This window comes from Eptesicus fuscus, chromosome 11 (genome assembly GCF_027574615.1).
Source record: "Eptesicus fuscus isolate TK198812 chromosome 11, DD_ASM_mEF_20220401, whole genome shotgun sequence".
NCBI classification, from domain to species: domain Eukaryota; kingdom Metazoa; phylum Chordata; class Mammalia; order Chiroptera; family Vespertilionidae; genus Eptesicus; species Eptesicus fuscus.
Genome location: NC_072483.1, coordinates 63,676,006 through 63,701,616, shown reverse-complemented (window position 1 = coordinate 63,701,616; position 25,611 = coordinate 63,676,006). Strand labels below are relative to the sequence as shown.

General features: G+C 46.3%; 1 protein-coding gene across 1 annotated transcript in view; it reads left to right on the top strand.

The window, feature by feature from the left end:
* The window catches only part of ARMC9 (armadillo repeat containing 9), a 111,760-nt gene that overhangs the window by 55,200 nt on the left and 30,949 nt on the right, over nucleotides 1-25,611 (top strand). Inside the window, exons 18-19 of the mRNA XM_008160208.3 lie at nucleotides 419-509; nucleotides 5,363-5,418. Coding sequence (XP_008158430.3) covers nucleotides 419-509; nucleotides 5,363-5,418 — 147 coding nt within the window. The remainder of the gene's footprint in view (nucleotides 1-418; nucleotides 510-5,362; nucleotides 5,419-25,611) is intronic.

The window sequence follows — 25,611 nt, the reverse complement described above, 5'->3', positions numbered from 1 at the left end:
TTGAATAATAAAATATTTACTGCTTTTAAAAAGGTCCTATTTGTTCATTTATTTCCCTGAGCATAGATTTTACTTTTCAAAGACCAAATTTGGCCCTAAAATCTAGAAGGCAGTGTATAAATTTAAGGAAAACACAGGAAAGACCCTCCTCCCCCCAAAAAACAACAACAACATATTGCCAAACTAAAGGAAATATTTATGCAGTAAAATTGTATGATAGTTTTTTTTTTACTAAATGTGTTGTGATTGGGTCAGATAATCAACCAAAAAGGAAATAATTTCACTGTGCATTATAAAAAGAACAAAAATAATTTTTAATACTGAGCTGAGGAACTTTCTTTGTGCAAATAGAAAAAAGTGTTTGGGGGGGTTAGCTGAAACTACGACGTGTTAACGGTCACTCTCCCCAATGCCTTAGGGAATGGAAGACATCCTTCGCTGCTTCATGAAAGAAGGCAACGCTGAAATGATCCGCCAGATCGAATTCATCATCAAACAGCTTAATTCAGGTCTGTTTGATGCAAGAATCTATAATCTATCTTTTGAATCTTTCACATGTTCCAGAAAGATATGAGAGGGCTTGTCACATCTTGGAGCTTATTCAAGAGCCCAAGTGAACCCAGAAACAAAAGTTCAACCAGGCAGTGAAGGCCACATTGTCCCCAAATCAACAATCCCTTACCACACTTTAGGCTGATAGTCAGCAAAACCCTTCTCTAACTGTAAGTTCCCTTTATGTGGGTCTCTCCTAATTCTTCCCCCACCTCCAAAGAGTGGCTTCCCCAAGTCCTCGGGGAAATAATGAAGACAGATGCCGATCTTCCTAGCGCCACTGTAGAAAATATCCTCCTTTCACATGCACTCATTCACTCCAGGAAAAGTTATGTTGCCATTGAGAGCATGGGAGGATGTGATCTTTCTCTCCAGCTTCCTCCATTACCATGACAACCCACATCCCATAATGAGCAGAAAGGCTGGTGAGGGATGCCTTGGATGGGACTGGGGTGGTGGGGAAACGCTTAGCGCTTTCTGTGGATTCCTGACACCCTCATCCTGACTTGTACATGTGCCAGGGGCACCTGGCACTGCCAGCATCTAGGAGCCAAACATGTCACTTATGTCTCTCTACCTGTCCTTCCTGGACACCCAGCAGTCCACATCACTGAGAGTCCAAGTGCACAGATCTGCTCAGCACACGAACAAGGTAGAAAAGGAATCTCTCCATCTCTGCTCTGACCCCAAGCCAGCGGTTTGGCCGAGGCCAGGCAGAGAGATGCCAGATGCCCTGCCCTGGAAGAAGCCTGAAGGTGGCTCCTCCAGCTCACGGTGCACAGCCCGGCTGCATAGGGCAGCCCCCGCCCAATTAAACCAGAACCTCTGGGGGCCCAGCTGCGAATGGTGTTTAAAGCTTCCAGGTGATTCCAAATGCAACCAAAGTAGCGAATCCCTGTCTTGGAAATGGGGGAGGCATCGGAGGGCCTCACTGGGCTCCTGATGGACAGGAGGCAGCGGGACAGCAGCCAGGAGTCTGAGAGCTCGGCTCACTTCAGGCCGGGGCCCATTTCCACCTGAACCTCTTCCTCCGGTTTTCATGGAGCAAGTATAATCCATCCCAGAATCAGGCGGACAGGAATAGGACTTTATTTTCTGCAACAACTTTGAGTCCTACTTTGAGCCTCCATTCTGCTGGGTGGACATAATAAAAAAATTAAGTGAAAGAAAACCTTACCCTCAGTCCCGGCTGAGGTTACTCCCTAACCTTCTGTGGATAGCAGCCCCAGCTTGGGAAGGTGGCGAATGGCCGGGGAAAGTTGTTCCCTGTCTTCTCCAGGGTCACCACCCTGCTGAGGCTTCCTCCCGGGCCAGGGCTCCTCTGCAGCCGCAGGGTCCTGCTGGTCGGGACTCTCCTTCAGGGCCGACGGTGTTACAGTTTACCGACACTCACCACCTCCGTTTCCTGCTCAGCCTTCCACCTCCTGGCAGCCAAGAAGCAGGGTGGGCCCCTCGCTCTCCATCTCTGGCTAGAAAACATCTCTTTTCCTTCCTTAAAACTGGCACTTGGGCCAATTTGCCAAAGAATGTGAGCAGGGAGGGGTCAGTGTACGTTTCTGTCCGGGATGTGCTTTGGCAAGAAGTTATCTGGGCAGAGCTGGGCTGTGTAACCTTGTGTGTTCGGGAAATACCTGCTTTACTCAGTAAGTTCCAGTTTAAATGAAGACTATCTGAAGTATTTCTCTTTCATCTCAAGCACCTGAGTTATTCTGTATCCAAAGGACAGTGGCAGGGCCCAGAGCTGATTCCCCAGGAGTCTGCTACTCTGACACAACATGAGAAAGCCGAACATTTGGATGGAGGGCCAGGCTTACGAGCACAAATACCCTAACAAGTGAACACCAGCAACGTGATGGACCTGGAGGAGGGGGGCGGGCTGGAGAACGTCTGTCCAGTCGGCTTCCTCCTCAAGGGCAAACTAACAGCAGAGGGGGAGGCAGCAGTTCACTAGTGTAAGCTCCGTAAAATGGCATTGACTTGTTTTAGTTGAGTGAACATAAAAACCTGTGATTGGGTTTTCATGCTTTCAAGTCCCTCTCAGTCCTCCAGCGCTGTTTTCCCAATAGAGTTTAAAGATCTTCAAGTACAGAGATTCCAGTACATTTTGTTTTTGTTTGTTTGTTTGTTTGTTTTGTTTTTAATAAATTTTCAATTTTAAAAAAATATTTTATTGATTTTTTACAGAGAGGAAGGGAGAGGGATAGAGAGCTAGAAACATCGATGAGAGAGAAACATTGACCAGCTGCCTCCTGCACACATCCCACACTGGGGATGTGCCCGCAACCAAGGTACGTGCCCCTGACCGGAATCAAACCTGGGACCCCTCAGCCCGCAGGCCGACGCTCTATCCACTGAGCCAAACCTGTTTGGGCTACATTTTGGAACCTAACCCACACGGGGGGAAGGACTGCTTGGTGAGGCCTAGGGGGTAACCCCGCCCTCAGCTGGGGAGCAGATACTGGCGGGTCCCTGAAGAGAGGACAGGAAGGCCTGACCGGTCACGGCAGAGCCAGAGCCGGCCTCACAGGGAAGGAAAGGTACTGGCAGCTGCTGAGCCACGCCCTGGTGGTTACTGGGGAGCCACAACCGGGAACAGTGTGGGGCAGGGCTCATGTCTCCTTCCCCCAGAGAGGAAAGCCGAGGTCTCTAAGCACTTCAGTTCCCAGGACTGCGTTGTTCTGAGATAGGATGAGTCTGAACCAATGGGCTCAGGGATGGGAATATGGCTGTACCAGCCTGTGGCCTCATGAAATGTCTAAGCTTCTTTTTTTAAAGGCTTTTCCATATTTGAAAAGAAAGGTTCGTCACTGATGAACATCGCAGCACCTCCATTTTGAAAGCCACTTGCTTGCAGGCCCTTTGCGGAAGGTGGACTTCGGTCATGCTGTCCGGGGGCCGGTGGGGAATAGTTAGGTAATTACGCTTCAGTGACAACAGCCTCCTGTCTGCAGAGGAGTGGCTTTTTGACTAAACAGATTCCATGACGACAGCTCGGCCCAAGAGAGGCATGGAGGCATGCGGGCCCCACAGGTGTGTCCTGCTGCTGCGGGCCAGCTACGTCAGGCGGGCCTCACAGGGCTCACAGGGAGGGCCTCACTGGGCTCCTGATGGACAGGAGGCAGGGGGACAGCAGCCAGGAGTCTGAGAGCTCGGCTGCCTTCAGGCCGGGCTCATTTCCATGAAAACCAGAGGAAGATGTTCAGGTGGAAGTGGGCCTTCCCTTTAGAATGAGGGCTGTTTCAAGGACAGTGGCTGGGCTGTCCCAAGGTTTGTGCCTATTCCCGTCTAGGAAATGGCTTGGGGCTTGATTAGTTAGGGAGAATCTGCCACCAGTCTCTTCAAGAACAACAGCCTTTGATTCCTTCTTTCCTCCTACTTCCTGTTTGACTTCCTTTCTTCTTTCAGGCATTCTTTACTTTCATGTCATCTGTTCAAGAAATGAGTGATAATGAGGAAGGTGCAGAAGGGATACAGAGATGAGTAAGTCAGGGGCGGTGTCCCCAGGGACTCACTATCCAGTACAGTGGGTGAGGAAGATACCCAGACAAGTCAGTAGCCATCATTAGTAAACATGGATTGTCCAAAAGTGGTGATATGACCAGGTTGTAGACAGATGCCGAGTGTGTTCAGCGGCTGCTCAGTGAGGGGCGGAGGAAGCCTTCATGGAGGGAAGGTAACCAGGTTCTATGTAGTCCTGCTTGGACCTGGCCCTGGGCCAGGTGGTTTAAGTTCTGGCGTGTTGTTAGAGCCTCCCGACAACCCTAGGAAGTAGGTGGTCTCATTCCCATTTTACAGACAAAGAAATAGAGGCTCATTCTTTCTGTGACTCCACTGCGCTACTAATGTATTCCTCCTCTGTAAACTCTTTTAAGATCTAGCAGTGAACCCCGGGAGCCGTCAGGAACCCTACCTGCCATGACCACTCCCCCTGGATTAGCCTGTGGCCTCATGAAATGTCTAAGATTCTCTCTCTCTTTTTTAAAGGCTTTTCCATATTTGAAAAGAAAGGTTTGTCATTGATGAACATCGCAGCACCTCCGTTTTGAAAGCCACTTGCTTGCAGGCCCTTTGCGGAAGGTGGAAAAATCATGGGTTTAAAAATCAGAATCTTGCCCTAGCCGGCTTGGTTCAGTGGATAGAGCGTCAGCCTGCGGACTGAAGGGTCCCAGGTTCGATTCCGGCCAAGGGCACATGCCTGGGTTGCGGGCTTGATCCCCAGTAGGGGGCGTGCAGGAGGCAGCCAATCAATGATTCTCTCTCATCATGGATGTTTCTATCTCTCTCTCCTCCCTTCCTCTCTGAAATCAATAAAGAAATATATATATTTAAAATAATAATAATAATAATAATAATAATAATAAAATAAAATCAGAATCATTTTGAATCTCAACTCTGTGACTTACTGGGAATGTGACCATAAGTCCCTTATCCTCTGTGTCTCCATTTGCTATAAAATGGGGATAAGAGGCAACAAAATCTTCGTTAGGATTGAGTGAAATAACATGTGTGGCAGTATCTAGCACAAGGCCTAACAATAATACTAGCTTACTTTCCCCTGAATTCCTCTGAAATTGTTTGTTGGCTTTTAATTTTTCTCATGCAACTACTAGTGTGTTCTGATAAAAAAAAAATAAAAATGGAGAGATGTATTTAAAATCAAACTATGGCTGAAATGGTCCCAGGAGCATGATTGCTGTGATGGAACTTATTCTCACTAGGGTGTTTCCAGGTCTCTGCAGAGCCCCAAGGATTTTGCTGACCAAGGCTCCCAACTGTGTTCACAGTCACTCATGGGTTTTTTTCTTTATAGAAGAGTTCCCGGATGGTGTTCTTGAATCTGATGATGATGAAGATGAAGATGATGAAGTAAGTTGGAGGCTCTTGACACCCATAGGAAACTCGTGTCAGACTATTCTGAGTCCCTTCCTTGCCTTGAAAAGTTAGTCCGGAAAAGGAGATTTTTCTCCCTGCTGCATTTCTCACGGTTCTGTAGGTTGGCTGGAGTTTAGTTGGAAGGTTTTCTGCTGGTCTTGCTCGGGGTGGAATGTGGCTGCTGCTTTCTGTGTCCAAGCTGGCCATGCACCCTCCAGGGCCTCTCTCTATGGGGCCTCTGATCACTCCGGGGTCTAGCCTAAACTTCCTTATCAGTTGGCCGCTGGGCTCCAAGAGGAAAGAAGCGACAGCTTCTGATCCTTTTCTGGGCTCAGCAGTCTCAGAACATCTCTTCTGCAGCCTCTGCTCAGGGTGCATCCCAGGACCAGCCCGGGGTGTGGGCTGGAAGTTAGACTCCACCAGCAGGAGGTTCAGGGGGGAGCTGGTGGGGCCATGTCTGAAGTCTGTCCGCCACATGGCGGGTGTGCGTCCTGCCACCAGCACGGGGATGCCACACCCCGTGGCACTTGGGGGATTTCTGGAAGGTCGAAAGATAATTCTTCAACAGGAGTTTTTTGCTTTGAAGGGGCCTCCACCTGCCTTAAATGGTGGGAACGTTGGGCATGAGGCTCACGGTGAGAATCTGTAGCGTATCAGTACAAGGTGTGGTTCAGAGCTGGCAGTACTAACCAGTTTACTTGGTTCTTCTGCATTCTTTTGATCCGGGTTTCCTCAGTTGTGAAAAACCTGCTTACATGTTGTTTTAGAGCGTGAAGGTTCAGAAGTAATGTGGGTATGTCTCGTGAAGTGGTATAGAGAACGGTGGCTCATCGGCTGGAGAGGGGTTTTCAGATGACATGCCTTCTCACTGTTTTCCCTTCAGACCTAGAAAAAACATACCCGGTTCCCTCCGTAGTTCTCTGTAGCACTAAATGACTTGTGTTCTTTCTGTTTTGTGGGGAGTGGAGGCTGGGAGATGCCTTTTTATTTGGAGTTGCATCTTTCAGTTTAAAAGGTGTGTAAAAGCCAGGTTTCTGTCCACTGATGTCATCCGATGGGGAGATAGTTCATTTAAGAGCCCTCACCAGGGAGGACAGCTGTGCTGAGTGAGACCTACAAGTGGTGGTCCCTCCTCAGGCCATTGTCTTCACGGGCTGCAGGTGGCACCAGTGAGTGCTCTGGCTCACTTGGCTTGGGGGGCAAGCACAGTTCTGGACCTCAGCCCGCAGCCAGGCCAGCAACTCCTCCAGGCCCTTCCTCCGCAAAGGTGGCCGAGGGGGGAGCGGGCCAGCTGCAGGTCACCAGAGAGTTAATGGCAGTAAAATCTGGTTTAGAACGAGGATCAGCACACTTTTTCTGTAAAGAGGAAGATAATGAATATTTTAGGCTTTGCAGGCCACAAGGTCTCTGTTTCAACCACTCAAAGTAGCGATCAGCAATACATAACTGGATGACTGTGGCTGTGTTCCCATAAAACTTTATATGTAGATAGTAAAATTTGAATTTTGTATGACTTTTATGTGTCACAGAATTTTTTTTCAAATATTTAAAAATGTAAGAATCCATCTTAGCCTGCTAACCTTCCAAAACAGGCCTGGTGGCCCGAGGGCCTCCTTGGCCAAGCCAGCGCCTGACCCAGGCTTCTCAGGACTGTGATAAGACACCACCTTTGTGCCTGGCCCTTCAGTGCTGTTTTTAAATTATAGTTTGAGTTAATATCTTATTTAATTTCAATAACTTTTTGTCATCATGTCCCTCAAGATCTGTTTTTCCCTTCCTGTGTTACCCCTTTGGGTTTTTGTGGGGGTTTTTTGGTGGTGTGTGTGTGTGTGTGTGTGTGTGTGTGTGTGTTTTCGGTTTTGTTGTTACTAATCCCTTTATTTTTGTATTGCAAGGGAAAATTCATTTGGTTCAGCTGTTCTAATGGATGACGGAAATTCAACTTATGGAAATTTCCCTGTGAAAGCAATTATAGTCTACTATAAATGAAGGAATATAGAGATCTTTTAATTTTCTGGGCTTTTTGCAACATTGCAGATTTTTATTGAAAGAGGATAGTGTTTGAAAATACTTGTGATAACTAGAGTTTTGAGAAGGTTCCTAGAAGGAATTTGTTTTGTTGTTTTTTAAAAATATATATTTTTATTGATATCAGAGAGAAAGGGAGAGGGAGAGAGATATAAAAATATCAATGATGAGGGAGAATCATTGATTGGCTGCCTCCTGCATGCTCCCTACTAGGGATCAAGCCCGAAACCTGGGCATGTGCACTTGACTGGAATTGAATCTGGGACCCTTCAGTCCACAGGCTGATGCTCTATCCACTTAGCCAAACCGGCTAGGGCCCTAGAAGAAGTTTAGATGGGAGATGATAAGGAAAGGATCTGGCATTTGAGGCCAACTCAACTCTGTGGTGAATCAGGTCAGCACCTCCTGGACTCTCCCTCCCTCGTGATCCTGACCATTCACTGCAGAGTGTTAGCAAGGGTGACCTGCTCTACTCAGCTTCCACTGAGGGCAGGTGTTACTTTTAAAATTGCCTTTAAAATTTAGAAAGTGAGAGATGCTTAGACTAAAGGAAATTTTCCAAAAATCATTTGAGCACGTGGCACTGTTGTTGGAATGTGGCTGTCACTCCCAAGGTGACAGCTTTGCAGGAGACAGCAAAGTGACTTTCCAAGCCTTAGAGTCAAACGTCATCTTGCTCAGAAATGTAAAATATTCTTTAATGTAACATTTAGACCCAAAACACAGATAGATAGATAGTGGCGCCATTGTTTTCAGTTGGCTGCTTCGTGCCTCCGAAGACACAGCAGCTCTGTCGGGCAGGGGCCTTCCCCTCACATTGAGCTGAAATCCCTGCACTTACAGCTTCGGCAGGCGTCCTGCTCCACTGGACACACTCAGCAGGACCCCCGGGTGCAAAATCTAATGTTTTCTGTTTAATTTATGAAAATGGAACAACTTGTTCCGATTGTTAACACTTACTTAGTAGTTATGACTGTTACACATACAATTATGTGCCAGAATTTTAAAAAATTTAAAGGTGGATCTAGAAATGATTTTTATGCCTTGTAGACTATCCAAGATATAATGTCAGATGGAAAAAGGAAATTGCAAAGTAATGTGCACAGTGTGATTCTATTTCAGAAAAAAATAAACATATAAAACACTCATCCTTCTGAATTATATATGTGCTTCTATGTCCATGTAGCGGAAAGTTGTGGGAGTTCCGCCCTCTTTGTTGACCCCGGACACTACCTGGGGCGGTAGGGAGGAGGAAGTGTAGGTAAGAGGTGAAGAGAGGCCTGATCAGTGGAAGTGGGAAGTGAGAAGGGCTCGAGGGATCAGTGGGTCAGAGGTCATTTGCAGAGCAGACTGATGGGGCAAAGGCCAAACTGAATGGTTGAGGAGCACGAGGAAGGGAGAGAATGGAGCCGATAAGTACATACAGCTCTTTCCACAGACCTGGCTGTGAGCAAGAGGAGAGTGGATGGTAGCTAAACAGGGCATTTTTGGTTTGTTTTCATTTGCGGGAGCCCTGAGCATGTTACAATGCAGATGGGAAGGATCCAGTAGAGGGAAGGGAGAGGCTGAACATTGACGGCAGGAGGAGAGAGACATGGCGTCAGGGCAGATGTTTCCATTATTTCCCAAGTTGCTTCTTTTTAAAAAAAATATATATATTTTATTGATTTTTTACAGAGGGGAAGGGAGAGGGATAGAAAGTTAGAAACATCGATGAGAGAGAAACATCCATCAGGTGCCTCCTGCACGCCCCCCACTGGGGATGTGCCCGCAACCAAGGTACATGCCCTTGACCGGAATCGAACCTGGGACCTTTCAGTCTGCAGGCTGATGCTCTATCCACGGAGCCACACCGGTCAGGGCCCAAGTTGCTTCTTATACTCTCTTGGCCCACAAGCTCCAGACCCATTCTTCAGAGAAATGAAACCATCATTAGATTAGCTTGGACAGGACACACAAGATCATGGACAGAAGACAAGTACAATTTGAGGGGTCAAGCACATCTCATCTAGTGCTTTGAAGAAATGTATTATTTAATACAATTTATTAGTCTTTAGGTATTGGGAAGCTATCAAGCTCACAGTCGCAGATACAAGTGTGTTTTTTTTATTATTTTCTCTTGACATTTCAAATTTTATTATTGATAATAGATACCATCCGTTGTTCTCCTTGAAGTGGCAGGCTCCCCTCATTAATTTTTGAGGAAATGTCTGCCAAATACCCAAGTCTGAAGAATCAGTTTGTCTGTCATTCTTTCAAGCAAAAATGGTGTTCCTTGAAAAAAGTTCCTCATTCAGCTGGCAGCTCGGATAATCCCACAAATGCTTCTCCTCTGGAAAACCATCATGTGCATCCCACTCTACACAGATGGGCCACAAGAGGCGGGATTTATTAACATTAATTCCAGCTGTTTCATCAGGGACATTGCTAAATGAAACTCTGTCTGTCATCTTCCTATCATCTACCTGTCATCTGTATCTGTCACTTGTCTATCTACCTACCTGGGGGCAGTGGAGAACACAGTGACTATACGGAGTTTGGTAGCATTGCCTAACCGATGCTCACACACCAGTGGTTTTACCTTCCGTGCTTTTGCACCATCAGTGCAGACGTCAGGGCAGCTGTTCCAGGATAAATGGGGAACGTCAATAAAAGTGTTCAATACGTTAAGTGTTTCAGCCAACACCAGTTGTGTTTTGTTGCCAAGCATTTCCATAAAAGATCTTTGATGAGGAGTTACTGTTGACACTGGATGAATGCAAGGCAAATAGCAAGTCCAGGCATCATTCTGCAAATGAGATATTAATTCACCATTTATGTTTGCAGCTTAATCTTTATTCAACAAGCTACTGTTTTATTGGAAAGGACTATGCTGTAATTCTTTTCCAGCTTCTGGTCCAGCAGGCATCAGCAACATCAGCTGAAGGCCCTGGTGCATGTTTCTCCAACCAAGGCAGTACAATAACTTACCCTTCAGGTTCTTCCGTGGCTTTGCTTTTTCTTTTTCTTTTTTTTTTTTTTAATATTTTTTATTGTTTTTTTTTTAATTTAATAAATATTTATTGTTCAGATTATTACAATTGTTTCTCCTTTTTTCCCCCCATATCTCCCCTCCACCCGGTTCCCATCCCCCCCTTCTGCCCTTACCTCCCCCCCGCTGTCCTTATCCATAGGTGTATGATTTTTGTCCAGTCTCTTCCCGTACCCCCCACACAGACACCCCTTTCCCCCTGAGAATTATCAATCCACTCCGATTCTATGCCCCTGATTCTATTATGTTCACCAGTTTATTCTGTTCCTCAGATTTTTAATTCACTTGACTTTTAGATTCACTTGTTGATAGATATGTATTTATTGTTCATAATTTTTATCTTTACTTTTTTTCTTATTTTTCCTCTTTTTAAAGAATACCTTTCAGCATTTCATATAATACTGGTTTGGTGGTGATGAACTCCTTTAGCTTTTTCTTATCTATGAAGCTCTTTATCTGCCCTTCAATTCTGAATGATAACTTTGCTGGGTAGAGTAGTCTTGGTTGTAGGTTCTTGCTATTCATCACTTTGAATATTTCTTGCCACTCCCGTCTGGCCTGCATAGTTTCTGTTGAGAAATCAGCTGATAATCGTATGGGTGCTCCCTTGTAGGTAACTAATTGTTTTTCTCTTGATGCTTGTAAGATTCTCTCTTTGTCTTTTGCCCTTGGCATTTTAATTATGACGTGTCTTGGTGTGGTCCTCTTTGGATTCCTTTTGTTTGGGGTTCTGTGCGCTTCCTGGACTTGTAAGTCTATTTCTTTCACCAGGTGGGGGAAGTTTTCGGTCATTATTTCTTCAAATAGGTTTTCAGCGTCTTGCTCTCTCTCTTCTTCTGGCACCCCCATAATTCTGATGTTGGTACGCTTGAAGTTGTCCCAGAGGCTTCTTACACTATCTTCAACTTTCTGAATTCTCTTCTCTTCTTGCTTCTCTGGAGGAGTGTCCTTTGCCTCTTTGTATTCCAAATCTTTGACTTGATTCTTGTGTTCCTCTAGTCTGCTGTTGGGTCTCTGTATAATATTTTTTATTTCAGTCAGTGCATGTTTAATTTCTAGTTGGTCCTTTTTCATATCCTCAAGGGTCTCATTAAATTTATCGGCCTTTTCCAGAAAATTCTTGAAAAACCTTATAACCGTGGTTTTGAACTCTATGTCCAGTTGTTTGTTCTCCTCCATTTCTTTCGTTTGTGATCTGTTTCATTGCCTCCTCATTTTCGCTGCTTCCCTGAGTTGGTAGGGTAGCTTTGTGTACTAGGTGTCCTATTGGTTCAATGGGTCAGCCTCCCAGTTACCTGAAGTGGACACTCTTGGTGCACCCCTTTGTGGGCTGTGTGTACAGCCTTGTTGTAGTTAAGTCTTGGTTGTTGTTGGTGTCACTGGGAGGAATTGACCTCCAGGCCAGTTGGCTGTGAGGACCCGCTGTGTCTATAACGGAAGAATTGCTGTGCTGGAGAAATGTTTATGGGGCAGGACTTGTTCCAGTAGGGCTTTGGTGCTCACTGAGTCTGCTTTTTGAATGTGTCCCTTATGAGAGTGGTTGAAATCTGGTGTCATCTCACACCGACCACTAGATACACTACCATATTTTCTGGTGTATAAGACTACTTTTTAACCCAGGAAAATCTTCTATATGCCCAGTCGTCTTATATGCCAGAAAATACAGTAGTTTCTGGATCTCCAATGGGGTGCAAGTCAGCTATTGTCTGAGGCCACCCAGCAGGAGCTACAGCAAGAAATACAGTTTTCTCCTCTTTGCTTGGGCTTTGGTGGTTTTGGAGCAGTCTGACTGGAGTTGCAGTTTATTTGGTTAAGCTTCCACAGAACAGGCCATTTATATGCAAAAGCCGCTGTGTGGAGCCTGGGAGGATTTGTAGAATGTGCGGGGTGGGGTCTCAGGGCAGGGCAGGGTCTCAGGGCGTCACTAGGCTAGGGCGTGGCAAATGGCGATGGCTGCTGTCAGCCGTCTCTGCCTTTCCGCGTTTCCAAGTCCCTGCGTCCCGCGCTCCAGTGCAATAAACAATGATTTCTGGGCGCACCTCTGCAAAAAAGTCACTCTCACTTTCTGACCTGATGGCCGAGAGTCCAGCTTCTCCCCGTAGGCGTCTGGGTCCCCCTCGTGTCCCCAGAAACTGGAGTTCAGAGTGATCGGGAGTTTGTCTCCCTTCGGGTTGAAAAAAAGCCACGCACCCAGTCACCCGCCACCAGCCCGATTCGCGCGCCTCCGTACCTCAGCTTTTCAGCGTTTGTGCTCCTTTCTCTTTCCTTCTTAGTTGTAAATCTTCCGCTCAGCCAGCTTTCCCGTGGTTCTGGGTGGTAGACGTTTTGTCTTTTAGTTGTAGTTTTGAAATTGTTGTGCGAGGCGGCAGTTTAGTTGTTTACCTTTGCCGCCATCTTGGTTTCTCCTGTGTGGCTTTGCTTTTTACATATTTTTTGTGAGAAGACAAAACTTTTAGTTGTGTAGAAAAAAATAATAATGGAGAGAGTACCCATCATGCAGCTTCAGTGGCTTTTAAATCTAGTTTGAAAAGTTATGACATTTTCAGTTTTTACTTTTAAAGAAAACACATCTATAATTTGTATAATTATGATAAATATATACATCTATGTTTAAAATATCCAAATTCTTTTTCTTTAAACTCTTACTAATTGGTCTCAAAATCATACCTCAGCTTCACTGGCATGTAAAACTATTCTAATGTGTTCTGTTGCATAAGACACAAGAAGGTAAATTATTGACCTCTATAAAACAGGGAAAGATGGTGTCCATCATATTTCTATTTTTTATCTGCAGTTTTGCCCTTGGAATAGCTTCCTCCCTCCATAAGTCACAGAACTTTCTGATGAGTCAGTTTCACTTTCTCAGCATCTTTCCATCAGTGGTGCAGCTTTAGGTTAAGAGAGCAAGTCCTCTCCTCTCCCTTTTATAAGCCAGTGATCCATCCTTAAAACCACAGGAAAAAGGTATTATGAACAAATGTTCTTGTCTTTTATCTTTTATTTTAGAATGAATGAGTCTTTATTATTATTTTTTTAATCCTCACCTGAGGATATGTTTTTCATTGATTCTAGAGAGAAAGGAAAGAAGAGGGAGGGAGGGAGGGAGGGTGGGAGGGAGAGAGAGAGAGAGAGAGAGAAAACATCAATGTGAGAGAGAAACATCAATCAGGGCATCGAACCTGCAACCTGGGTATGTGCCTTGACTGGGAATCAAACCTGTGTTCCTTCAGTGCATAGGTCCAACCAACTGAGCCACTTCAGCCAGGGCCACATGAGTCTTAAATTTTTAAAGAGTAACAGTTTTAGAGATATTTTTAAAACTCAGAAAAGTTTTTTTTATTATAAAAATACTATTGTAAATAAAACAGTAAGTGTACTTCTAGCCTATTTCTGCATAGGAAAAAGAAAAACTTCAAGATTTCAAAATAATGATTTATTGGGTGATAATGAAGCATAGCAGTTATAGTAGATATAACTAAAGATGGCCAGGAAAAGCACAGTAGAATTACTGAGAACAAACTTAGCTATGAAAATCAGAAAACACAGGGATACTGAAGCATACATTACATTGGCTCCAGAAAACCTCAGTAGATAAGAGAATAAAAAAGACAGATCTTATTACATTAAAATAACTATATTATTTTATGTATATATTATAATAAATATATACATCTATTGTATATGATATCCTATATAATAAAGAGGTAATATGCAAATTGACCATCACTCCAACACAAGGTGGCCACCTCCATGTGGACACAAGATGGCCACCACAAGATGGCCAGCAGGGGAGGGCAGTTGTGGGCGACCAGGCCAGCAGGGGAGGGCAGTTGGGAGGGACCAGGCCTGAAAGGGAGGGCAGTTGGAGATGATCAGGCCTGCAGGGGTGGGCAGTTAGGGGTGACCAGCCAGCAAGGGAGGGCAGTTAGGGGTGACTGGGCAAGCAGGGGAGGGCAGTTGGGGGTGACCAGGCCTGCAGGGAAGGGCAATTGGGGGGACCAGGCCTGCAGGGGAGGGCAGTTAGGGGCAACCAGCCGGCAAGGGAGGGCAGTTAGGGGCGACCAGGCCTGCAGGGGAGGGCAGTTAGGGGTGACCAGGCTGGCAGGGGAGGACAGTTAGGGGCAATCAGGCCGGCAGGGAAGCAGTTAGGCATCAATCAAGCTGTCAGGGGAGTGGTTACAGGGTGATCAGTCTGGCAGGCAGAAGCGGCTCGGGGCAATCAGGCAGGCAGGCAGGCAGGCAGGCAGGCGAGCAGTTGGGCTCCAGCAGTCCTGGATTGGATAGGTGCAGGCTGGGCTGAGGGACACAAACACACACACACACACACACACACACACACACACACACACACCCGCCCCCGTGCATGAATTTCATGCACCGGGCCTCTAGTCTCTATATATAAAAGCCTAAGTGACCATTATGACCAGTCAACTGGTCACTATGACGTGCACTGACCACCAGGGGGAAGACGCTCAGTGCAGGAGCTGCCTCCTGGTGGTCATTGCACTCCCACAGCCAACCTCCCGCAGCCTGCCAATCTCCTGCGGTCCCTCCCTCCCCCCCCCCCCCGGGGACTGGGCAAGATGGCCCCAATTGGCCCTGATTGCTGGCCAGGCTGAGGGACCCCACCAGTGCACAAATTCGTGCACCAGGCCTCTAGTATAATAATAATATACTATTGTGAACATAGTTTGGACCAGTGATGGGCAACCTTTTGAGCCTGGTGTGTCAAACTTCACCAAAAAACTGAGCATAACTCGGGTAGTGTGTCCCTTTGAGGAAAAAACATTATTTCGCAAATGTTTCATCCTCAGGAGCATCAAATGTTTCATCCTCAGCATGCAGCCGCCTCAGCGGCCACGTGTCATCAGAAATGGCTACGCGTGTCAGTGCTGACACGCGTGTCATAGGTTTGCCATCACTGGTTTAGACTTTATAGACCCCTGAACAAGTCTTGAGACCTCCAAAGTTTCCCCAGACCACACTTAGAGAACCATTGGTTTATAGTTTTGTTGTATACAGTGTTTATAAGTTTGGGCATTAGAAGTTTCTCTTCATGTCCTGGCTGGTGTGGCTCAGTGGATAGACCGTCAGCCTGCGGACTGAAGGGTCCCAGGTTCGATTCCAGTCAAGGGCACATGCCTGGGTTGCGGGCTCCATCCCCAGTGGGGCGGGGAGGGGGGAGGCAGTGCAAGAGGCAGCCAATCCATGATTCTCTTTCATCATTGATGTTTCTCTCTCCACTTCTCCCTTCCTCTCTGAAATCAATAAAATATATATATATATATATATCTTAAAGTTTCTCTTCATAAAATAGATATGGTTTTTCATCTTTTCCTAGGATTCTAGGAGCTGGAATAGTTTTTTTGTCTTATCAGTTCTTCTGCCTCCACCCCTTCCACCCAGTGGCCTGTGTACATACTCTGAGGAGAGGAAGCTGGTCAGGTGCCAGGAGGAGGAGAATGCTGGTGGGTGGGTCTGCCACTGACCCCCCAGGTGACTGTGGTAAACTCAGACCCAGTGACCTCCCGTGTGGTTGACCGTGACACAGGAAGGCTAGACCTTTTCCTGCCTTCCTCTTAACCGTATTTCCTAAAGCATCAGTGTAGAAAGCAGAAAATTAGGTCTTGTTCCTTTTTTTTTCTTTTTAAATTCTCACCAAGGATATGTTTTTATTTATTTATTTTATTATTTTTTTTGAGAGAGAGAGAAAAACATCGGTGTGAGAGAAACATCGATTGATTTCCTCCCGTATGCTCCCCAAAGGTTCACACCCACAGCCTATGTACCCCAACGGGGAATTGAACCCCAACTTTTTTTGGGGGGAGGGGGGCGGGGGTGTGTAAAGGATGACGCTCCAACCAGCTGAGCCACCTGACCAGGGCTGGGTCCTGTTCCTTTAAAAAAATTCCATGTCACTACTTTTCAAGGTAAAACTTAATATGATGCTCTCTTTAGATACATTTACCAATACAAGGCCCTCAGTATCCAAAGAAAAGGCAGCCTCGGGCAGTAGAACTGAATCTGGCTTCACTGAGGATAATTAACATCAAAGCACTTGGCATGGTTCCTGGGCCATTGTAAGCCCTTAGTGAATGTTAGCTCCCATTATTGCTGTCACGGTGATTATATCATCATCGTCCATACATTGGCGCTGTCGCCAGCTTTAGGTTCCCATGCCTGGCTACAGAGAACCACACTAAGTACCAGTGTCCCTGCACCTGGCATCCCATTATGCTCTGGCTCTGGTTGGAGCATGGGTGCCAGAGAGAAACACTCGATGAGCATGTAGCCTTGGGCGTTGTAAAACATAGTGTATTAGTAGAAAATCTGAGGTTCGGTAAGGCTAACAGGCCAGAAGACAATCGGCTTTGAAGAGCTAGTTTGTTACAGTCCCAGGAGGCAGGGGTGTGCCATGTCCTGGGGACTGCACGGGGAGCACCCGACAATGTGGCCAACGGCCTTTGATGTGGTTTCTGTGGGAAGGAATGGGCAAAACAGGGGAGCTGGTTTAGGACTGACTAGTTCGAATGGTTTCAGTGGGCTCTGGGCAAGAAGGCTGACACTGGTTATCTGGTCCCTGGCCCTGGGGTGATGAGGGCAGGTGGATAATGGCCCAGAGTGTGAGTCTGGGGTTGGGTGTGGGCTCTGGATTGGTTGGTTTGCATTTGAAGGTATGCTCCCAAGTGAGTGGGTTACTATCTCAGGAATTGGCTAGCTCTGGGAGAGGTGGTCCTTCCAGGGTCAGGAAGGCCCCAGATGTCAGAGCATTAGAATAGAGAAAATAAAAGACAGGGTTAGCCCAGGAGGCTACAAGCCTGGCCCTCCCAAACTCTCAGCCTCACCTCCGCTTTCTCCCTGAAGTGGACTCTGCAAGCATGAAGAAGCTCAGGGACCTTGTGTGGTCTCAGACCTTCCCTTGATTTTCCTGCTTCCTCCATCCCACCATTGCCGCTGCTGGGGTCTAGGCAGGGACAATTACTGCCATACTCATATCTGGTCATCTGGGTCATTGATCCCCTTCATACTCACCCCAACTGATAAAGGCCAAAGTCTTTCAAAAGGAACTTTTATTTAAAAACATAGCAGCCCTGCCTGGCCAGTGTTGCTCAGTGGTTGAGTGTCAACCTATGAACTAGGAGGTCATGATTCAATTCCTGGTCAGGGCACATGCCCGGGTTGCAGGTTCAATCCCCAGTAGGAGGTGTGCAGGAGTCAGCCAATCAATAATTTTCTCTCATCATTGATGTTTTATCTCTCTCTGCCTCTCCTGTCCTCTCTGAAATCAATAAAAAATATATTAAAAAATAAATAAGAGCACTTCATTAAAAAAAAAAAACACACCACAAAACATAGCATCCCTGGCCAGGTGGCTCAGTTGGATGGAGTATCATCCTGTACACCAAAAGATGGTGGGTTTGATTCCCTGTCAGGGCACATACCCAGCTTGTGGTTCCATCCCCGGTCGGGGCATATACGAAAGGCAACTTATCAGTGTTTTTCTCCTACATCGATGCTTCTCTCTCTCTCTCCCTCCCTCTCTCTCTAAAATAAATAAACATATCCTTGGGTGAGAATTAAACAAAAACACACATAGCAAATAAGAGATGGTGGGCATCCCAGCCAAGGAATGCCATGAGCTGGGAGTATCTGCCTGACACCAACCAAAGATGGTTCACCTTGGCCTCAGCTTGGGGCACAAGGGTGGCAGACAAGGCTAGAATGGTGATCTGGAGCCAGACTGCAGAAAATGGAGAACCACTGAGTAATTGTGAGCCCAGGAGGGCCGCAAACAGAACTGTGCCTTAGGAAGATTCATCTGGTGTCAGTGTTCAACTTAACTGCAGACCAGGAAGCTTAGGAATACTTAGCTTGCTCTGTGCAGGCTGGGGCCAGGAGCTTAACGAGCTTCCTTTCATTTATTCCACATGCCCCTCTGCCCAGTGGGTTCTGTTTTTGGCCCTATTTTATGGACAAGAAACCAAAGTTTAGGAAGGTTCAGAAACTTGTTACAGGGGCAGTAATTGGAACTGAGATTCAAACCCTGGCAGGTGTGCAAGCCTGTGTGCTGCCCTCCCTTCCGCTGCACGCTCAGTGGGAGTGAGGTTAGCCTTGGCCGAGGGCTCCTGGAAGGCAAATCCGGCAGGAATGGGTAACTGACAGGCATGTCATTCGGCCTGAAGGCTGGGACCTTGGACCCTAGATAGATGGGATGGTGGTGATGCCTTTAAAAAAGTGGGGAACACGGGCTTGGGGTGGGGTGCATGACATGTGTAGGGTGAACTTGATGTTATGAACTAGGGGCACATACTGTTATCTGGCTAAAACAGAAGATGGTGGGACCTAGAACCAGCTGGTTCCTGAGCAGGCTTCCCTCAAGTGCCCTTGCCATTGTGGAGTGCTTGGGCCATGCCTCCTTTCTCCCGGCCACCTTCCTACATAGCCTGTGGGATGGCTGACCCACCTGACGCTGCTTCAGGTACATGTTCAAGAGCCAGCGGCAAGCTGTTCTCCATGAACTGCTCTGCTGGGCCCCACAGTGGTCAGCTTGCTTGGCACGGTGCAAATACACTTTTAATTCCATTACCTAATTGGCAAAGAACTGTCTGTCTTATGTCTGCATCACTTACGGGGCCTTTCCATTATTTAACCAAGTCCATAAAAAAAAGTGTTCCCAATTAAAGCTTTTGCCTTTTTCCTCGCTCTAAATTCATTTATTTCCATAACACGGCTCCTGTGCTGTCAGACCTTGGCTGGAATAAACTGCCCAACAGGCTGACTCATGGCCACTTCCCTCATTTCCACTGGTTTCTATGGGAATAGACGTCCCAGGGCTCACAACAAGGTAAGGCTCAGAGACACCTGATGATTCTCAGGCATTTACATACCTTCTTGTCCAACATCTGTTTCCATGGAAACAGATGCTGAAATGGTTGACCAGTGCTCTACAGTAAAACTTTTCTTATCTAATCCTAATATATAAAAACCCAGCCCTAGCTGGTTTGGCTCAGTGGATAGAGTGTCGGCCTGCGGACTGAAGGGTCCCAGGTTCGATCCTGGTCAAGGGCACATGCCCTGGTTGTGGGTTTGATCCCCAGCGGAGGGGGGTGTGCAGGAGGCAACCGATCAATGATTCTCTCTCATCATTGATGTTTTTATCTCTCTCTTCCTCTCTGAAATCAATAAAAATATATTTTTTAAAAAACCAGGGTCCGTAACGTCCAAAATGACCGAAGGCTCAACCGAACACTGGAAGTCAGTCCTGCAGTCAGTGCTGGGTTGCCGTGGCGACCCAGCACTGACTGCCAAGGGGGCTTCAGATCAGGTGAGAGAGAGGCCCAGAGAGAGAGTCAGGGTCTGACCTGCAGCCTCCGTGGCAGCTGTTGATCAGCCGTTGCCTCTCTCTTTCTCTCCGGGCTTTGCCAGCAGCCGTGCCTCTGTTTCTCTCCAGGCCTCTTCGGGGGCTGCTGATCAGCCCCGCCTCTCTGATCAGGCCTGGAGATAGGCCCAGAGATGCTGACTGGCATAGAAACTGATCAATCAGAACCAAATCTGGGTGAACTGTGAGACGCTAATGTGAGATCAGACCAGCAGGGGAGAGCAGTTGGGGGCAATCAGGCAGGCAGGCAGAGAGGTTAGGAGCAATCAGGCAGGCAGGCAGGTGAGCAGTTAGGAGCCAGCAGTCCCAGATTGTGAGAGGGATGTTCCCCAAGGGGTATCCAATTGGAGAGGGTGCAGGCTGGGCTGAGGGAACCCCCCTCCGTGCACAAATTTCATGCACCGGGCCACTAGTTTTTTATAAATACCAAAGCAGTTCATGGCTTTTTCCTATTATCACAGATTTTTGGAATAATAGTACCTTTTTGTAGTGAGGCATGTAGATTTCTAGTTTTGAACTATTTGATAAATCCTTATACTTATGTGCTTTCTACCTTGGCTCAACCCAGAGTTCATCAACTTGGGCACTGTTGCCATTTTGGCCAGATAATTCTTGGTGCTAGGGCTGTCCTGTGCACTGTGGGATGTTTAACAGCATCCCTGGCTTCCACCCAGTAGACGCCTGTGTTATCCACCCCTCTCCAAAGTTGTGATAACCAAGTGTTTCCAGACATTGCTGAATGTCCCCTAGGAGGCAAAAGCATACCCAGTTGATGGCCACTGGCCTAAATCAACATTGCAGAGACTTGCTCTATGCTTCTCTCTAAGAGTTTTTTAGTGTGAGTTCTTAATTTAGATCTAGGATCATTTTTAGTTAATGTTTGTGTATGATGTGAGATAAAGATCTAACGTTTAGTGTAATGTTTAATCTTGCTATTTGCCGTTTGATTTGTTTATCATGTGTTTGTTCCTCTATTCTTCCTGCCTTCTTTTATGTTGAATTTTTTAAAAGTCCTCCCGCAAAGATATTTTTCCATTTGATTCTGGTCAAGAGCATGTACCTGGATTGCAGGTTTGATCCCCAGCCCTAGTCGGGTGCAGGCGGGAAGCAACCAATCAATTGTCTCTCTCACAACAATGTTTCTCTCTCTCTCTCTCTCTCTCTCTCTCTCTCTCTCTCTCTCTCTCTCTCTCTCTCTCTCTCTCTCTCCCTCCCTCCCTCACTCCCTCCCTCCCTCCCTCCCTCCCTCCCTCTCACCGAAATATCAATGGGAAAAATATCCTTGGGTGAGGATTAACAAAACAAAACAAAAAAAAAAAAAATCTGAAACTGTCTCTATTTCACCTTTATTTTTGAAGAATACTTTCACTGGAGTTAGACCCTTGGTCAGCAGGTTTTTCTCTAACACTTTGAATATGTCCTTCTGCCCATTGTTTCTGAGGAGAATCCAGCTATTATTTGTCATTTATCATTGTTTCTCTGTATGTGATGAGTTGTTTTTCTCTTGTTACTTAAGATTTTCTCCTTAGCTTTGGCTCCCAGCAATTTGATGTGCCTAGGTGTGGTTTTCTTTATCCTTTCAGGGTTCATTTAGTTTCTTTGATCTAAAAGTTAGTTTTCGCCGAAACCGGTTTGGCTCAGTGGATAGAGCGTCGGTCTGCGGACTGAGGGGTCCCAGGTTCGATTCCGGTCAAGGGCATGTACATTGGTTGCGGGCACATCCCCGGTGGGGTGTGTGCAGGAGGCAGCTGGTCGATGTATCTCTCTCATCGATGTTTCTAGCTCTCTATCCCTCTCCCTTTCTCTCTGTGAAAAATCAATAAAATATATTTAAAAGTTAGTTTTCACCAAATTTTGAAAGTGTTTACCATTATTTATTCAAGTATTTTTTCTGTCCCTTTCTCTCTCTCCTCTCCTTAAAATCCAATTACACACATATTAGAATACTCAGTATTGTCTAACAGCTCTCAGAAGCTTTCTTCATTTTTCTTCAGTGTTTCTTCTCTCTGTTCTTTGAGCCCATTGATCTGTCTTCCAATTAACTGATGCTTCTGGCACCTCCTATCCACCACTGAGCAAAATCCACTGAAGTTTCATTTCCGTTATTGTACTCTTAGCTCTAAAATCCCCATTTGGTTCTCTTTTTAGAGTGTCCATTTCCCCACTGAGATTTCCTGTTTTTCACTCATTTTTAGTATATTTTCCGTTAACTCTTGAGCACATTTCTCTTTAATTCTTTAAATATTTTGATAATAGGTGCTTTGAAGTGCTTGTCTGGGCCCACTCAAAACTAGTTCTACTTGCTGCTTTATTTTTTCTGAGTACTGGTCACACTTTTCTGTTTCTTGACCATGTCTAGTGATGCCTTCGTTTGAAAAGCAGGCATAGTAGCTGATGTTGTGGTGATTCTGGGTTATGTTCTGTTCTGCTGAGTTGGTGCTGTTTTGTTTAGCATGCAGTTAGCTTGCCTGGTCTCTGTGAAATTCTCTCCACTGTGGTATGCAGCTGGGGTATCTGCTTATTATCTCCCTGCCCTTCTGGTCTCTCCACATAGTTTCACTGTGGAGAGATCTGAGCAGAGATTGTATTTACATACCTCAAGCCAATAAGGTTTCCACCTCTGCCACTTGAACTGTGTGGAGGTTGAGGAACACAATGAAAATCACAGAAAATTTGTAAGTTTCCCCAAGCTTTTCATTTCTCAGGGCTCCCTGGAGTTCTCTGCACTTTAGCAGCCTGTCAGGGATGCAGGGTGTTTTATCATCTCAGTCCTTCCACGGCTCTTGCTTCCAGAGACAATCCCCCACCCCCATTTCTAGTTTTTCTGCTGCTTGCCCTCTACCAAGTCCACACCTTCAACCAGTACAGCTATGGGTTTTCCTGCCTGAAATCGGTGGGAACTCGCCTAGGCACAGGGACCATGAATGCACCATTCTTGCCTAATTTTAATAGCTCTTCTCCAGTGAGCAAACACTTCTCAACCTGTTCTCTGTCATTGGTCATCTTCCATTGCCCTGAAATGATGGTTTTTGATGAATCTGTCACACTTGATTTCTGTAGAGGGGTATTGACTGACTCCCCATGTTTCTATTACCAGAAGCTGTCAGGCACTGTTCTAGGCCTGACACTCTATCTAGGGATATAGCAATAAGCAACATAGGTACTCTGTCAGGAGAAAGCAGACCTCACACAAATAAGCCAATAGGAATAATGTCAAATGGTGGCATGTGCCCGGAAGAGCAGTAAAGGAGGAGGGCGTGAGGGAGTGGGCTGCATGGTGGACAGTGGGAACAGCACAGGTCAAGGCCATGAGGTAGAAGCATTTTTGGGGAATTCTAGGAACAGTAAGAAGTGGGAATAGGATATGGAATCAGAGAAGGTCACTAAGGTCAGATCACCTGGAGCCCTGGGAAGGACAGGGCCTTATTCTGAGAGAGGGGAAACGCTGTTAGAAGGTATTAACTGAAAAGTGACATTAAGTGACCACTCAGAGTGCCGATTTTCACAATGAAAAATAAAACTGCCAAGTGAATTCAGGAAGTCACGGGCGGCCCTTGTCACTCCTGTACTTGAACTGAGCTTTGAGGCACTGGGAAAAGGTGGACTGTGGATCTCATGATTTCTAGGCTGTCAGAATTGTTTGAATCAGGGTCCTAGTTGGGTCCTGACTCTGCCATATACAAGCCTGGGTTTCTCTAAATGAGCCAATTCCTGACTACCATAAAGTAGAGCAGCGCTCAGCTCAGTCTAACACCCCTGATACATGTTCAGCAAACAGATGTAAATCTCATGTGGGCGTGAACCAACACTGATGTTAGTCAACTGCCAATCATCCCAGGCTCGAATCTGTAAACTATTAAGCGATCTGTGATTGTTCCTTCTCCCTCATACTGTCATCTTCCAGACTCTGGCTCATCATTCTGAGGGTCACTTTCCTCTTCCTCTTCATTTCCTTTTCTACTCCACCTGCTGGCTTCTGCCTCGTCTCCCCTCTACTGATTGCCTAGCCTCAGTCTCTTCCCTTCCCAGCTTGTCCTGCATGTGGCCACCAGGTCCTCTTCCTAAAGCTCAAGTCATGCAGGGACATGAACACTTCATTTCTAAATTGAGGAACATTTCAACATTCCAGAAAGTAATAGAAGAGGTGGGGACCTGTTCCTTCATCCTTCTGCCATCCTCCCCTTCCCAGAATTAACTGCTATCCTGAAGTTGGTGTAAATTCTACGGACGATTCTGTGCTTTTATAATATCTTTGTTTCTATAAACAATATACACTTTGTTTTGTGGTTTTTAATTTTACACAGGTGGCACAATACTGTGCCATTCACTTATCAACTTGCTTTCTTCATTCAACATTACATGTTAGAGATTTATTCGTACCAATACATGTTGCCGAGTTCATCCATCAAGTGCTGTGTGATGTTCCATTGTAAGACAGAACCACTGCATTTGTCCGTTCCTTTCTGAGGGCCAGAGGCTCCCCATCCCTGTTTCCTTGTACACATGTGTGAGCACTTCTCTGAGGTTCATAGCTAGACCTTGAATTGCTGGGTCAGGGGGCACAAGGGTCTCATCTTTACTAGATACTGACAAATTGCTCCCCATAGTGGCTGACCCATTTGCATACACTTTCACATGATCCTTTTAAAAGACATTTCTATGCCCCTCATCACCTAATAAAATTAAGTTGCTGCCTGGCTGGTGTGGCTCAGTGGTTAAGTGTTGACTTATGAACCAGGAGGTCGTGGTTCGATTCCCAGTCAGGGCACATGCCAGGGCTGCAGGCTCCATTCCCAGTTGGGAGCATGCAGGAGGCAGCTGATCAATGATTCTCTCTCATCATTAATGTTTCTATCTCTCTTTCCCTCTCACTTCCTCTCTGAAATAAATAAAAATGTTTTTAAAAATTAAAAATAAAAGTTGCTGCCGAAACCGGTTTGGCTCAGTGAATAGAGCATCGGCCTGCGGACTGAAAGGTCCCAGGTTCGATTCCAGTCAAGGGCATGTACCTTGGTTGCGGGCACATCCCCAGTGTGGGGTGTGCAGGAAGCAGCTGGTTGATGATTCTCTCTCATCGATGTTTCTAGCTCTCTATCCCTCTCCCTTCCTCTCTGTAAAAAATCAATAAAATATATTAAAAAAAAAAAAGTTGCTAAAGGCAGCATCCAAAGCCCCACTCAATGAGACCCCAGCTACCTTTGTATTTTATTTCACATTACTAACTCTGTTCCTTCATCTATAAAAATAAATACTCATTACAGAATTGTGGAATCAGTGAGTTAATCTGTGGCAAATAATGGACACCAAGAAGTGAGTTTCCTTTCCTTCCCTTCTGTCCGTGTAATGGTTCTCTCTCCCTCCTTCCTCCAGAGCCATGCGGGACAGGTCTCACCCAGGACCCTGGGCTGGGCGCTAACGCCGAGGCTGGACACTGTCTTGATCCGTGAGAGACATCTCCGTGGCAGGGCAGCTTATCGAAGCCGACAGGGTCTTGTCTCGTGTCGTGTGTGCATTTGGTCATGTGTGCTGTGCCCTCCTTCCAAGTCCAAGGTGACAAGGAAGAGAAAAGGCAGCACAGGAGCCTCTCTGTACCCCCTTCATCGGGTGATTGTGATGACACAGACTCAGTGTGTGTTAGCATTGAGTTTTAACATCATCACAACAAGGGGCGGTTTAGACGGATGCAGGCCGAGGTCTGCTGGAGTCGCGGCCCCACATGTGCTGCCTGGCCGGAGCTGGAGCTGGAGCC